General features: G+C 45.4%; 2 protein-coding genes across 5 annotated transcripts in view; both read right to left on the reverse strand.

The window, feature by feature from the left end:
• Positions 1 to 6: 6 nt before the first annotated feature.
• LOC137871521 (myotubularin-related protein 1-like) lies at positions 7 to 10740 on the reverse strand. 4 transcript variants are annotated; one of them, XM_068709364.1, is made up of 19 exons: positions 10425 to 10740; positions 9218 to 9320; positions 9075 to 9098; positions 7383 to 7406; positions 6249 to 6317; positions 5350 to 5437; positions 4772 to 4866; positions 4442 to 4549; positions 4243 to 4341; positions 3878 to 3961; positions 3113 to 3262; positions 2356 to 2544; positions 2013 to 2198; positions 1713 to 1919; positions 1424 to 1516; positions 1177 to 1290; positions 1041 to 1084; positions 820 to 952; positions 7 to 516 (listed from the first exon to the last, which is right to left on the reverse strand). In XM_068709364.1, exons 1-19 carry the CDS (start codon positions 10529 to 10531, stop codon positions 352 to 354), a joined length of 2082 nt encoding a protein of 693 aa, XP_068565465.1. In that variant the 5' UTR covers positions 10532 to 10740; the 3' UTR covers positions 7 to 351. The 4 variants fall into 4 exon arrangements, with proteins under 4 accessions (XP_068565465.1, XP_068565462.1, XP_068565463.1 ...); XM_068709361.1 differs by lacking the exon at positions 6249 to 6317; XM_068709362.1 differs by lacking the exons at positions 6249 to 6317; positions 9075 to 9098.
• A 1520-nt stretch (positions 10741 to 12260) lies between these two features.
• Positions 12261 to 15000, reverse strand: part of mtm1 (myotubularin 1) — a 16277-nt gene continuing 13537 nt past the window's right edge. Inside the window, exon 16 of the mRNA XM_068709365.1 lies at positions 12261 to 15000. This exon is cut by the window's right edge and continues 2336 nt beyond it. The gene's annotated coding sequence lies outside the window, so the exon portion shown is untranslated.

Raw genomic sequence — 15000 nt, forward strand, 5'->3', positions numbered from 1 at the left:
GTACGGCAGCGCTCTGTAGCTCCGGAGATGGAACTTCAGTTAGCGGCTGTGGCTAGCTAGCTAAATCTTGTCTCATTCGCCTGATAAACGCTACATTCATCAGAGTCAGTGCCCCAGATTACTTTTTCCAAACTACTGCAGCTATCACAGGACGCAAACGCTTTCATCTTTTGTCCCTTTAGGGGCTCCGTACGTTTTTAATACTTCTCCAGATCATTTCACTTTGCTAAAAGTGTATTTAAGAATGTTATTATAAAATTTTAAATCTCTTTGTAAAGCCTCCCATTGTAGACATCAGTATTTGTAGTACTTGGGCTAAAACATGCATTTAACTGTGTGTGTGTGTGTGTCTCAGACAACACTGTGCAGAGGAGTTCCCGCGGTGTGTGAGGGGGGAGTGTTCGGAGAAGGAGGACGAGGAGCGGGAGGGGTGGCGTCTCTCTGCAGCTCCTCCACCCTCCTCTGGAGCTCCGCTCTTAAGAACAGCAGCTCCTTCAGTGTCTGATGCACCGGCACCTGAAACACACACACACACACACACACACACACACACACACACACACACACACACACACACACACACACACACACTATGAGAGAGCTTGCATATTCAGTCACAGTCTGGGAGTCAATGATTAGCAACAACATTGATTTTGATGCATTACATGAAACTCTGCTGCTCCATAACAGCAACATCGCCCCCTGGTGGGATTTAGGAGGACAGCATGGATCCGGCCCACAGGGCCAACAGTAGAAAAGGCCTGGGGACATTTGTTTGTCCCCAAGAGACTGACAGTGACTTCCATAATGTGATCCTACCTGTGGTCTCATGCGCGGGTTCCAGCGGGCGTAGTAACCCGTCCACAGCTCCAGATGCCTGGAGGAAACCAGCGGACACAGAACGTGGTGCTCATAGTCCACATAGAAGGGGTTGGTGAAGTCCTCAGGCTGGCTGGTTGGGGGGGACGGGGGGGGACATTAGAACAGTCAGACAGTCACTCGTACCACTATCACTCCTGTCAAGGCGGTGAGTATGTTACCTGTTAATGTAGGACCACAGGGACACGGTGTTGGTCTGCACCTCCTACAGAAGAAGACAGAAGAAGAGCTGAATGTGACACGGCTCCATCAGACAGCCCCCCCCCCCCCCCTTACAAGAAGAAGAATGGTACGTACCTTAGCCGCCCTCTCCTGCTCGCTGCTGTACAGGAATGTACCGAACAGGCAGCTGTAGAGGTGGTCCAGCATGGTGATCAGGAACAGCTCGTTGAACTCAAAGGCTGCTGGGAACTGCAGTCAGAGGACACAGAAGGGTCAAGAGAGACATCTTCAGACACGCCCAGGACACCTAGAGCCTTCAGAGCAAAGGGATGACAGCCAGGTGGAACCCTGACCCTGTGGAGGCTGACTTCCTGTTAGTTACCTGTCGAGTCATCTGCCAGACGCAGTCGATGAACTGGACGAAGAGAGGCGAGCGCTCTGAGTTGGCGTGGTTCTCGTCGCCGTGACCGACGCGCTGCGGCACAAAGCAGAACTTTAACTGACCCTGAATCAGGTTTTTATGTGGAACAAGTCTTCAACACAGAGAGCAGCCGTGACACAAGCTGGCTCGTTGAATCAGCTCTACATTCTGGTAATTTATCTCTTGCTCAGAGTTTGTCGCGCCACAGAAAAATGTTTTCGCTCCGATGAACACAACGACGGTTCCTTACGGCGGCAAACTTGTGTCCAAAGCTGACCCACTCCTTCTCCACCAGGACCTGGAAGCCTCGGAGCGTGCGGTAGTGGCTGTCCAGCATCAGCATGGCCAGAGAGGTGAGCTGGGCGGTCCGGTCCCAGCCGTCGCTGCAGTGCACCACCACCGACGACTTCCCCGACTCCAGCTTGTCAGCTATCTTTGCTGCTCCCGCTAATAACAGCTAACACACACACAGTATGGTTATAACATCCTCCCACAGTGATGAAGAAGTGTGTGTGTGTGTGTGTGTGTGTGTGTGTGTTATGAGAGTTACCCGTATGTACTCCAGCCAGTGCGTCTGGTCGATGGCGGAGTGCCAGTGGGCTTCATCGATGGTGGGGTAAACCACGTCCTTCATCTTCCTCAGAGACTCCCTCATCACGTGGATGTTGGGGATTTCCAGGAAGTTGAGCTCCATGTTTGGGTAGAAGCTCTCACTCTCGTACCCTCCGTCCTTCGCCTGCAGCAGAGGTGGAGAGGAGAGGAGAGGAGAGGAGAGGAGAGGAGAGAGAGAGAGAGAGAGAGAGAGAGAGAGAGAGAGAGAGAGAGAGAGAGAGAGAGAGAGAGATAAGTCAACGTTCAACACTAGAAAGCAGGAGTGTGTCAGCGCGTCGCACCTTGTTGGTGTCCGCCACGCTGCTCTGTCGGGCGTCAAAGATGGTGAGCTTGTGCGACTGGGCGTTGGCGTCCATGATGATTTGGAGGAAGCGCTCGTCCTCTTTGCAGCGGCGGTCCGACGGTCCGACGAGCGGCTGGCTGCAGCGTACGATGGTGGCCTGGGTCTCTGGGTGGATCCAGGACAGGACCTGCAATGAGAGCAGGTGGTTCAGGACCCAGGAAGGACCGACGGGAAACGCATCAGTGAGCTTTACCGACACACCGATGTCCTTTATTTTGACTCAATACCACACACACACACACACACACACACACACACACACACACACACACACACGTGGATTCATCCACCGTTAAAAATAGTCCCAAACTAATTCACTATTACCTTCTCTTAGAGTAACGTTTGCTAAAAACTGATCAGCTGTTTTAGGAAACGAAAACTAAATGAATTAACTAAAGAAAAATTACAAAAAATAAATAATTATTAGTTGTTGTTTTTTTTCAAGCTATAGGTCTCCAGTAGGAACAGACAGGCTTGATGCTGAGAGTGAGACAGGGTACAGCAGCCTGAAGGATGAGGCTACTACTGCAGGTTCACTTTGGTTGGAGAATGCACCAAGCACAATGGGCCAGCAATGCAACAGCAGCTCACCCTGCTGACCTGTTCTGGAGCTCTCTGGCAGCGGACGGGGCGGTGGCGGTACTCCCCTTGACTTTGTTATGAATGTTGATATTGTATACAGTAATAAGACTGACCGGTATGCGGTGCTTGGCTCTGAACACCGCCACCCGTCTGATGTCGTCCTCCGTGATGTGGGCGGGGACCACCAGGGTGGAGGGGTAGGTGTCACACAGCTCGTAGCTGCTGTTCATCTTACTGATGGCCCAGCTCTCGTTAGGGAGGCCCTGACCACACGGAGGAAAGCGTTACACAGAGTACTCCATACAGCAGTACATACAGTAGTACTCTAAAGTGTTGCCTGCGGAATGAGAGGCTTGCTGTGCGAGTATTAGTATTCCACAGCACTACCTTCATCGGTACACACAGAAACACTGTTTTCATTCGCTAAACATTTAGCAGCTTCTCCATGGCTGTTAAAGGGAGAGTCTGGATGTTTTGAAGCTGGGTTGGATGAGGTGCTGCTCTACAGTCAGTGTATTCAGATCTTCAAAGCCACGACACTCAGTTGGACGTGTTTCACTTTCAGCTTCCTGTCGGAAAATATTCCAAATATAGAACACAGCGGTACGTGAATCTACTGTAGTAATACACCGACGACGGAGAAGCACCTCAGACAAACCGTCCCTTTAAGCTGCTGCCAATCAAACACTTCCTGTGCGGAAATTTCACATTAAAAGTATTCCAGGTGGCTTAATCTCCACCTTGCATGGTAAACTGTAAATGTGAAAATCTAGCAGGAAGTGTTGAGTTTCACATGAAGTGTGTGTAGTGAGGCGTGTGTGTGTGTGTGTGTGTGTGTGTGTGTGTGTGTGTGTGTGTGTGTGTCAGTGAGCAGCTACCAGACGTCTGTACTCTGCCGTTGGGTCGTACACCTTCCAGCCGTCCACGGGGAACTGCTCCTTGTACAGGAAGGAGAACAGGGGCTGAAAGAGAGTCCCAGGACGTGTTAGTGTTCACAGCCAGCAGCTCCTCCTTCACTTCCATTATCAAGTCAGTTATTGATTATTCATGTCAAAGAATCGATCCATTTACTGTGAAATCCCATCAAAGCCTCCCACAAACCGAACTGATGTCGTCAAATCGTTTATTTCGTCTAAACAAAAAAAGTAGAAAATCACACCAGAGAGAGAGACAGACAGACAGACAGACAGACAGACACAGACACACACACCCCCTCCATTAGTGACTACTGAGTGACACTGACCAGGCTGTGGGAGAGGGGGAAGGCATGTTTGGACAGCAGCTCCACCACGTCCGGATGGCTTTCCTCCGTCTTGTAGGCGAACCTGGGACTCCTCATGTCCTGATGACAAAAGGGAGGACACAGAGGGGACACCAATGGTCGGCGTCAGCGCGGACTCGTCACAGTTACTGCTGAAATGACGTCCCGGATTCTCTGGTACCTTGCAGACCAGCTCCAGGCCTTTGGTGTTCTCTCCCTGGTTGGGAACACTGATGGTTTCCAGTCTGCTGATGACTCCCAGGTTCACGTCGAGAACGAACGGAGACTCCTGTGTGCGCACAGACGTTAACACACAGCTGCAAAAACACACACACACACACACACACACACACACACACACAGACACACACACACACACACACACACACACACACACACACACACACACAGACACAGACACACACACACACACACACACACACACACACACACACACACACACACAGAGTCCTGTGATTGTACAATAGAAGGCGTTAAATAATAGAAGTACCTGTTCCACGCTGGTGAAGTAGAGCTTGTAGTCGGTGATGGTCAGGGTTCCATTAACCAGACCGCTGAACGGACAGATGTACATCACATCCTTGACTGCAGGTCACACACAGAAAGAAAAAGGCATCGATTCACGGGGAGGTAAGGAACGTGTACATTGACTGTGGTGTTTAACAGTACATCTATAAATATATTGCCTAATACATGATGAACATGGACACAGTACGGAAGCCCAGAGCAGCGCAAACAACGGGAAAACTGCTAACAGTGTGAACCTGAGGGGGAACCGGAGGATGGGCGCTACGCTGTGGGTCTGGGCGGCCGTGCAGAGCGGCGTCCATGAGCTAACCAGTGGGGCACGCTCACGTGCACTAAACGGCCCGGCTATGTCAACAAAGCACAGAGAAGCTCGGATCACAACACAGAGAAGTTGAGTGACGTCACTGATCAGGTCTCTGAATATCGCATTTAGCACCTCTAAGTCCTAAACACACGAGGGAGACTATGTAGACCAGGCTTCACAGTGGAAGAGTGTTTGTGCCCCTCTGGGCTTCCGTAACACGGGGCTGATGGACTCACCTGTCGTCTGGACGCTCTCTCCTGGGAGCAGAGGGACCTGGTTCTGGAACATTGTGACCGGCGCCCCGTATCTCAAAGCTGGAAGGTTCTGTACAGAACACGGACCGGTCAGTGGGACCACAACGGGCTGGACCTGCACCACCTGACACAGCATTACTGACCGTGTAACGAGCGGCCGAGATGGGCTTCATCTCTCTGTAAGTGCATTTAGACGACAGCACCTGCGAGCTAACCGGACCGATGCGGCTAATGCTAGCGAGTCTCATGCGTCCGTCAAAAGACAAAGACGTCCTCTCAGGTCTGAGGAGACGGGCTGGACGTTCACACGTATGGATCAGCGCTCAGACGTAGCAGGATGCTATTCACCGTTAGCGGCTCTCTGATGCATTTATGTTACTGATACAAATCAAGCTGCCTTCTGCAGGATGAAATATTAAGAAGGCAGCTTGACAAAATGTTTATTACCAGATAAATGAAAACCGATATGAATTCAAATCACAAGGCACAAACACAACACAGAGGAATATTAATGGAATATTTCAAAATATTAAAGTGATGTTAGGAATTAGGCAACAGAGAAGAAAGTTCAAAATCAGTAAATTAATTAAATTAAATTCTAACATTCTCCCTAAAATAGAACGGTCAGCATCGATACAACAGAGACAGGCATCCTGACTTTTAGTCCCTCGTGTGGGAAGCTTTGGATCCTACACTTCCCACAATGCAACTCAACAGCTTCTTCCTCCCGGTCTGGTTAACTTCAGACATGTTATTAGCCGTTGTTTCGTCAGGACGGAGCTGAGACAGAAGGAGACGACGAGGCATGCAGACCAGGACAGAGGGAGGACAGGAGGAGGAGGAGGACAGGAGGAAGGACAGACAGACAGAGAGAGACTTGCCAAAGCATTGGAAGGATGCTCAGAATCACTATCTCCATGGTAACAAAGCCCTTCGTCTTGCGAGTCTTGCTGCCGGGGAGAGCCAGCATGGAGAGAGTGAGAGACAGAGAAAAAGAGACAGAGAGACATCATACAGCGAATAGACATTATTCTACATGTAGGACACCGTTATCACCGTCCCTCCCCTCTCTGCTGGGCTGAGCTGGGCGTGTCCTCGTAGGGAGTGTCGAGGTCACAGCCCACACACGCTAATCTGTCCTGTAGGCAACGGGGAGAGATCTCGGTATCGGACGCGTTCTGGTTTCTAAATATTAACCAATCACGTTGGAGCAGGCTTCGTTTCACTGCAGGTCTGGAACCCGGCGGCCATCGTCTGACAGGGATTTAGCTTCAATCAGCTGAGCTAAACGGGCTACCTGTGAAACAACGTCGTCTGTCAACTCCAGGTCCAGTCTCGAGTTGTAAATGATAACCAGCACACGTACAAAGGAAGTCTTGGTCCGGATACCCAGCTGGCTACACCGCAACCCAGGAAACATAGAGCGATGTCCCCAGAGGCTACATCGCCCTCAAAGACTGCATGGCTGCTGACTTTTCAAACGGTTTCTACAGCCGCGTCCACCGCATCGTTGTTTACTGCTGATGCTCCACACAGAGATCAGTCCTCATCATTAATGATTTGAGTTTCATATCCATCACTGTGTATGAATACGAATAAAAAGCATGAAGAAAGAAGAAGAAGAAGAAGAAGAAGAAGAAGAAGAAGAAGGCAGACTGAGCTGGATCTGGTGGAGATGAAGTGTAAAGTGGGTCTGATGCAGGAAGCACCTCTGACCTCTGACCTCAGAGACAAGCTGACTGCAGCCACACAACCACATCCTGTTTACTCTACATGAAGCACAATGTGCATTATTACACGTAGAATATGATCTTTGCATCAGTGGAGAGAAGCGCACTGATTTATCAGCCGCTTCATTATTCCTGCCTGAAAAAAAAAGGTAAACACCAGTAACAGTTAGCGGTAGCTTTAGCCTGAAGCTAAGCTAGGCTAATTAGCTCACAGACCTGTGTATGTGTGTCTGCGAAATGTACAGTATGTAACAGAAGACAAGTTGATGAGACTACAACTCTTACCCTGGGAGTCAGCCTCTTGGACACCTGGAGACACCAAGTACACACACACACGTACACACACGTACACACACGTACACACACACACACACACACACACACACACACACACACACACACTTCATGTGAAATGGAATGGACTACGTTCTCGCTGTGATCTCAGACAGAAGGTTCCTTTCACTGCGTGGCGTTACATCTGTCTTATTCTTCACAACGTCCAACAGTGAAATGAGACCTTCCTGTATTCGGTGCAAACGGCAAAAAGCAAAACGCAACAACTGAAAGCTGCAGAGCGGACGTATATTTAAAACCAATAAGCAACATGAAAGCGCTGCACATGACTTCATTCCACAGACGTGATAACTCTAAAGGCCACTGAGCATTATCAACTGTGTGAACGACACAAACTATATCAACTGACCTCTGCTGCACTGAGGTGGAGGCAGAAATCTCAAGAGACTCCAAACCAGGAAGCAACCTCTGGTTCTGAAAGTTGAAGTTAATGAGGAAGTGTCTTGAAGCTGCATTCTCTCTAGTGTCCATCAGGGGGCGACTCCTCTGGTTGTATAGAAGTCTAGTCTAAAATGACTCTACTTCTCTCTTGATTTATTCCCTCAGTAAACATTGTAAACATGAGTTTATGGTCTCAATCTCTAGTTTCTAGTCTTCTTCAATACAGCATGATGTTCATTTAGTACATTATGATCCATTTAGAGTCAAACAGACCATAAAGAGGAGTATGCTTTAGGGCGGGGCTTACTGTGATTGACAGGTCTCTACTGCTACCAGAACCGTATACGGTGTCCCTACGTCACCGCTCGGCAGTCCAAGTAAAAAAAAAACAACAAAAACAACGTGCTGTGCTGGTTTACAAGATGTCGTCATAGCTTTTTATATGGTTGTGAAACAATCTCAGTTTAAGGCCATGTTGCTGGGCCCGCTGGTGGGAAGGGAGGCACCGTAGAACCAGGACTGACCGGGACACACTGTCACACCCTGCTGCTGTTAAATAAGAGGTTTTCTAAAAGGGAATCTGGTGCTCAGAAACACTACCGCTTCAGTCCACAGGGAACACCAACAACAACAAAAAGACTTAACAACAGGTAAATACATATACGTGTGTGTGTGTGTGTGTGTTTCTATAAAGAAAACATGAATGATCTTAATCCTGTGGAGAACATGGGGTAGTGGTGCCCTTCAGCCTCTTGTGGCCGAAATGAGTATTACAACAACAAACATTAAAACGATCCTGACAAGAAAAAAAAATGTTTTTATCCTAAACACAGCAGGTTCCTTCTCTCACTCGTCTCTCACGGCTTCAGTGAAAATAATACATTTCAATGGCCGCACTAAAGAACAGTCGTTTCTCACAGGTTAACGCGTAGAACTCAGTACATTGCATTCAGCGGCTCTGACTCCGTCCATGTGGCCGACCACACAAACCAACGCTGCGTCTCATGAACCAATCTGCCGGTTGAAGGAATATTTAAAAAAAATCAAACGTGTGCTGTGGTGGAGGGATGCAGGCTGCCAGAAGCAGAAGACAAACTGCACAGCAGCTCAGCGGTCGCTTCATCTAAACAGTGACAGCAGCTGTGACACTTTACATTCACACACACTGAACACACAAAGCTCTGTGCGCACACACACACACACACACACACACACACACACACACACTTCTGCCAGTCTTACCATGAAATCTGGTCTTCTCCTAGCCTATCAAGTTACAAAACACACACTGATGAGAAATAATGTCAGCAGAGTGAGAGAGAGTGTGAGAGTGTGTGTGTGTGTGTGTGTGTGTGTGTGTGTGTGTGTGTGTGTGTGTGTGCTACCTTGTTGTCCCTGGCGATGTCAGACGGGACTGATCCTGAGATCTGACTGGAGATGGTTGCTGCTATCAGCTGTTTACACCACTCCACATGAGAACCTGTTGGACTGAACAGAACAAGGAACAAGTTGATGTACAGAAAAAAAATAAATAAATAAATACAAATATTTGTTTCAAAATCAAATCAGGGCCGAATAAAATGATTGGACAGCCACAGATACTGGATTTTATCTTTTTTTTTAATTTATTTATTTAAGCAGAGCATTTGATTTATTGACGGCTGTCTGGGTGTAAAGAGAATTATAACAATATAACAACAAAAAGAAGATGGCCATGCCTAGCTGTAAGTCTACAATACAGTCTCTTCAGGCTTTAACTGGATGTTTTAATAGAAAATAAAATCATATTGAAAGTCATTGTTACAACCCGTAAAGACTTATCTTCTCATGAACAGTCTTGCTTTAAAAAAATATATATTAAAAAATATGAAAAATCCCATCAGCTCAGTCTGTGGGCCACGGGTGTGCAGGCATTTAATGCATTACTATTCATATCCCTGATGATATTATGCTCTTAAAGGGCTTATTATGAACTGTATCAAAGTATAACCAAACTAATATGAGGGGACTGAACTCAGCGGCTGGTCCACGCCTGGTGTTCAGTTGTGAATCTCACATTCAGGAAGAAGATTGAACTCGTATTATTCTAATAAACACACAACTTCATTTAACATAGAATTAGATTGGATGGTTCTTGGACTGTCAGTCCCTCGCGGACAGACTCCTCTATAGAGAACGTGTGAACACAGTACAGAACCAACAGTACTAACGTTACACCAGCTGTTAGCTGTGATGTTAACCCCCAGGTAGACCGACGTGCTGTCGAACATGTTGGCGGTCTTCTCCTCGCTCTCGTGCTCATTTAGACACGTTTAGCCTTTAGCTGCACTGTCAGAGCTACTGTTCTGTAACATTACCGTAAAGTACAGTTGAAAAGCAGCTACTGTTCTGTCGCCTTTGCTTACTGCTCGCTTCAAGAGTTGAAATATTTTGCTTAGGAGCTACGCCGAATTAAAGAAACGGTTATTTAGACTCGGGACATGTTTTGTGTAATATTTCACGGGGACTGAAATATTGCGGAAAGGCAAAAAAAAAAAGAGAGACGCGAACGGGCGACGCATGCCATATCTTTGTAACGTCGAGCCCACTCACCTGTCCAGGGTTTCACCGGTAGCTGGTCCAACGGTGGCCGAGCTCCAGAGCTTTCTGTTCGGCCCTGCTCCGTCCGCCGCCCCGGCAGCTCCGGCCTGTTTCTCCATCTGCCAGACAACTGTTTCCTTTCTAGGTCACTGCGTGAGGAGGACGAGGAGTCCCTCCACTACGAGGATGCGGATGAAAATAAACCTCAGTTTAATTCCAATGTCCGCCCTCAGCGCGCTTGTCTCGCTTTCAGGTCTCGCGACTCACTGTAGATGTATTTTAGAACGCTTCCTGTCATTTGGGGTTTTGTGCTTCCTCCTTACCGCCTCTCACGCGCATCTGTGTGCCTCGCTCTGAAGCTCCGCCTCCCTCCCTACAACACGCCAGAGATGCGAGGATGACACGAGGCCAAGTATTTTGGGTGGACGTTCAACAACTGGGCCAACAATTCAAATGTAATTGAGAAAAAATAAATAATTGTAATACATGTTTTCAAGGTAATTAGAAGGAAACAGTTAATTTTATTTTTGGGAAAATTTGTTTATAATTTTTATCAAGAACACAAAAATAAACATTACGAATAAGAAGGCTGTTTGATAAATTAAACACATAATAAATTTTATTTTTAATTTGTATTACTCGAGTATATATATATATACATATACATACATATATATATATATACGTATATATATATACATATGTATATATATATATACATATGTATATATATATATACATATACAGACATATATATATATACGTATATATATATACATATACATACATATATACATATATACATACATACATATGTATGTATGTATGTATGTATGTATGTATGTATGTATATATATATATATATATATGTATGTATATATATGTATGTATATATATATATATGTATGTATATATATGTATGTATATACACATACATATATATATATATATACATATATATATATACATATATATATATATATATATATACATACATATATATATATATATACATACATATATATATATATATACATATACATACATATATATATATATATACATATACATACATATATATATATATATATACATATACATACATATATATATATATATATATATATACATATACATACATATATATATACATATACATACACATATATATATATACATATACATACATATATATATATATATACATATACATACATATATATATACATACATATATATATACATACATATATATATATATACACATACATACATATATATATACACATACATATATATACATACATACATTTATTTTTTATTATTATTTTTATATATATATATATATATATTTTTTTTTTTTACTATGTATATGTACCCTTGGTACAAAGTTTTGCTAGTACATATAGTTAATGTACCTTTGTTTTCTTAAATAAAGAAATACAAAACACACAGTAGAAGTAAAATGGGTCGTTTATGTCGTTTCCTAAAGGCGAGGACGTGTTCAGCTGCACCGTGTCAGTGGGTTCGTCTCGTCCTCAGCTAGGTCGGACAGCTGTGAAACTATGGAACACTCTTGGAGTCACTTCCTTCTAGTAAAAGGTGTAAATGTCAACGTGGATCCGACCCTTGATGAGGAATGAAGTAGCCTCTACTCAGGGTCCATCATGACGTCATGCTGCTGCTTTAAGGAAATGAAATAAAATGAGGGGCCTCATTATTCAAGGTAACGTTCTCCCTGAGCGCATGGTGCACACACTTTAAGCCTTTAGTTGTGGTGTAATGTGTCAATGAAGCAAGAAACACCTTGAAAAGCAAGATGGATAAAAAAACACATGCAAAGAGTCAGAAATTCTTAAATTAATTTAATCAGTAATATTTACATAACAGGACCCATCCAACAAACTGTGGAGAGGATATAACATGATTAAAAGAAATACATTTGAAATGTATTCTGATTCTCGCCTTCCCTTGTTGATGACAAAAAGATCCTGCGACACATTTCATGTGTTTATTAAAAAAAAGCCGACTATATTATGACACGAAACCCCTCAATCTACAACCCCCTACGTTAATGAAAGAGTACATTTGAAATGAGCGGCGACGGAGTGATTCTCGGGGTTCATCGCCGCAGAGCCAAGAGTGAATCCAAAAAGCTGGAGCTCCACCGGAGCGGTGAGAGACGGAGGCATCCGCAAGCTCCTCCCCCTCGCGGGTCAGAGAGCACCAACCAAAGAAATGCCCTCAGAAGAAAACTACAACTTTAACCAACGGAGCAGAAATCCACAATTTATACCAACAATTTCTGGACCAACATTACTTTCCTTTTTTTTTTTTTTTATAAAAGATTTTACACTACATAAAATAATTGTATTTTTTTTACAACAATAGAACTTTAGACAGTAAAATAGGTTTTGATTGAGGTAATTACATCATGGTTCTTGTACAAAGTAAAAAATAATAAAAATAGATTTTTTATCTGTTTTTCCCTAAAAACACAGCCACCACACCAATGCACTTTGTTTTTTTAACGTTGCTGTCGCTTCTCATTGGTCTCCATCGTTCCGCCTACAGACCGTCGTGAGATCAGAGCTTTCTTAGAGGACGTCGAACGCGCTTCTAAAGCATCCGTCTGGTAGAACCTGCGTTACGTCACCTCTGAACACGGGACTCTGGTTTCACTCTCTAATCCTACTGATCGTTCTGATCCGCCCCAAGACAGAAGAGTCATGTTTGAGATGTGACATCGCTGCAGGTAGCCAAAGTCCTACTCTTGAACAGCTCGGTCCATTCTGACCGTCTTCTGTCCTAGTGAAGGCTTTGGGGACATCTGCTGGCCAATTCTCTGAATCACATTTGTCTGGAAGGATTGAGGGTTGGGTTTATTCCCCAAAGAAGAACTAGTTAAACTTCCTGCAGAGATAAGGTGAAATAGATACGTTTTCGTGTTTTCCCCGAGTGTACAAATGTTCTCCGCGCTCACGGTTGAGGTTCTGAAACTCAACCGAGAACGTACCTGATCAGTCTAGCTAGGCCTGATGTGACCTGGACCTTCTGCATCTCTGTCTGTCCTATCTGGGGACCCCCCCCTCCTTGCGGTCTTCTCCAGAGTCACACAGTACAGGACTCGGAGGGGACAGACAGAGGCTTCCTTTAGTCCAGGTTAAGGTACCTACTTCCTCCAGCCTCATCCTGTCACGGACCCACAACCAGCACCGCAGAGCAGTCAATCTCAAACATGACCCGGGACAGCTAGAGCCCACGTCTCTGAAGAGGTGAAGGAGATTCTCACAAGAATCAAGGCACGAATCTGGACATGACCTAATGACTTATGACTTATTGCACCTCATTCACAATGAAACCCTGTCGAACTGTACATACGATACGTCGCCTCCGCGCATCATCGCTTCCGAACCGGCGGCGCCTCCTGAACTCAGAATTCTCTCTCACCAGGTCGGCCGCTTAACTCGGACTTCAGGACGCTGTAGAGACGTGAAGGGGGAGGAAATGTAGAGCGGGTTGCCGAGGCTGAGTGCCCCTCTACTACGTCGTACAGAGCGGAGGCGACTACAGCTCCAAAAGAGTCCAATAACCGGCGTCCGACTCGTGTTCTACCCGTGTTCTAGAGAAGGATCGGCGGACGTGCCTTGACCCATTCAGTCAGAACCTCTGTTGTAGCCTAATATTCATTTGTGAAGGAGGTTTTTATGAAATGTTGAAAATATAGTGTCAGGCGGACATGATCTACAGCGGCGGTCCAAGCAGACTTCCAGATGTGTCTACCTGGGTTTATTTGATCACAATATTCGGAGCGGGTTTTTCTCTTGGGTCTGGAGCCCGTGTTGACAAAACACATCAGCATTTGACAAGTTACTCAATTTCTCTCAGAGGGATTTATGACGAGCTGACAACACAAAGTATCACAGTCGAATCCTCAGCTTACTCTTCTCTGTTTGGTCTGTTTGGTTCGCTCGTCAGCAGGATTTACGTAAAAACTACTTTCATGAAACTCGGTGGACAGCGGCAGCGAGGGCCACAGAGGAGCCCGCTAACATCTGGAGCGAATCCGAATCAACAGGCAGATGCAAACATCACCTTTCACTGACTGAATCTCTGCGTGTCCTTCTACTTTATTAAATGTTAGAACGAAGTACCAGAGGCCGAGAGCAGGAAACCTAAAACTACAAAGCGATTGTAATCAACTCTCGACAGACTGAGCGACACGCATCTGGACACACATCTGTACACACATCTGTACACACGTGTGATGAGAGCCAGAGTTTGTCTGTTTTCAAACTAACCAAAATGGGAGCCCTTGGAATTAGCAGCAAAAATCCTCATATCAGGCACCTCGATTCTTTTTCCCAACATTCCTTTTAACCCTAAACACACACACACACACACACACATGCACACACACCGTATTCCATGTGATGTCCTGAGTTTGACTCTGCACACTGCTCAGTACTTCTTAAAGTCAGAATTGGGAGATACTGGGTCATACTTTTAAACCTGCTACCCTGTAATTTAGACATATGAATATTTCTATTTTTGCCATTCCTCACAATTGACCTAAATACCCAAAAAT

This window comes from Cebidichthys violaceus, unplaced genomic scaffold (assembly GCF_023349555.1).
Source record: "Cebidichthys violaceus isolate CVI_PGR_0920_01 unplaced genomic scaffold, fCebVio1.0.p SCAF_145, whole genome shotgun sequence".
NCBI classification, from domain to species: domain Eukaryota; kingdom Metazoa; phylum Chordata; class Actinopteri; order Perciformes; family Stichaeidae; genus Cebidichthys; species Cebidichthys violaceus.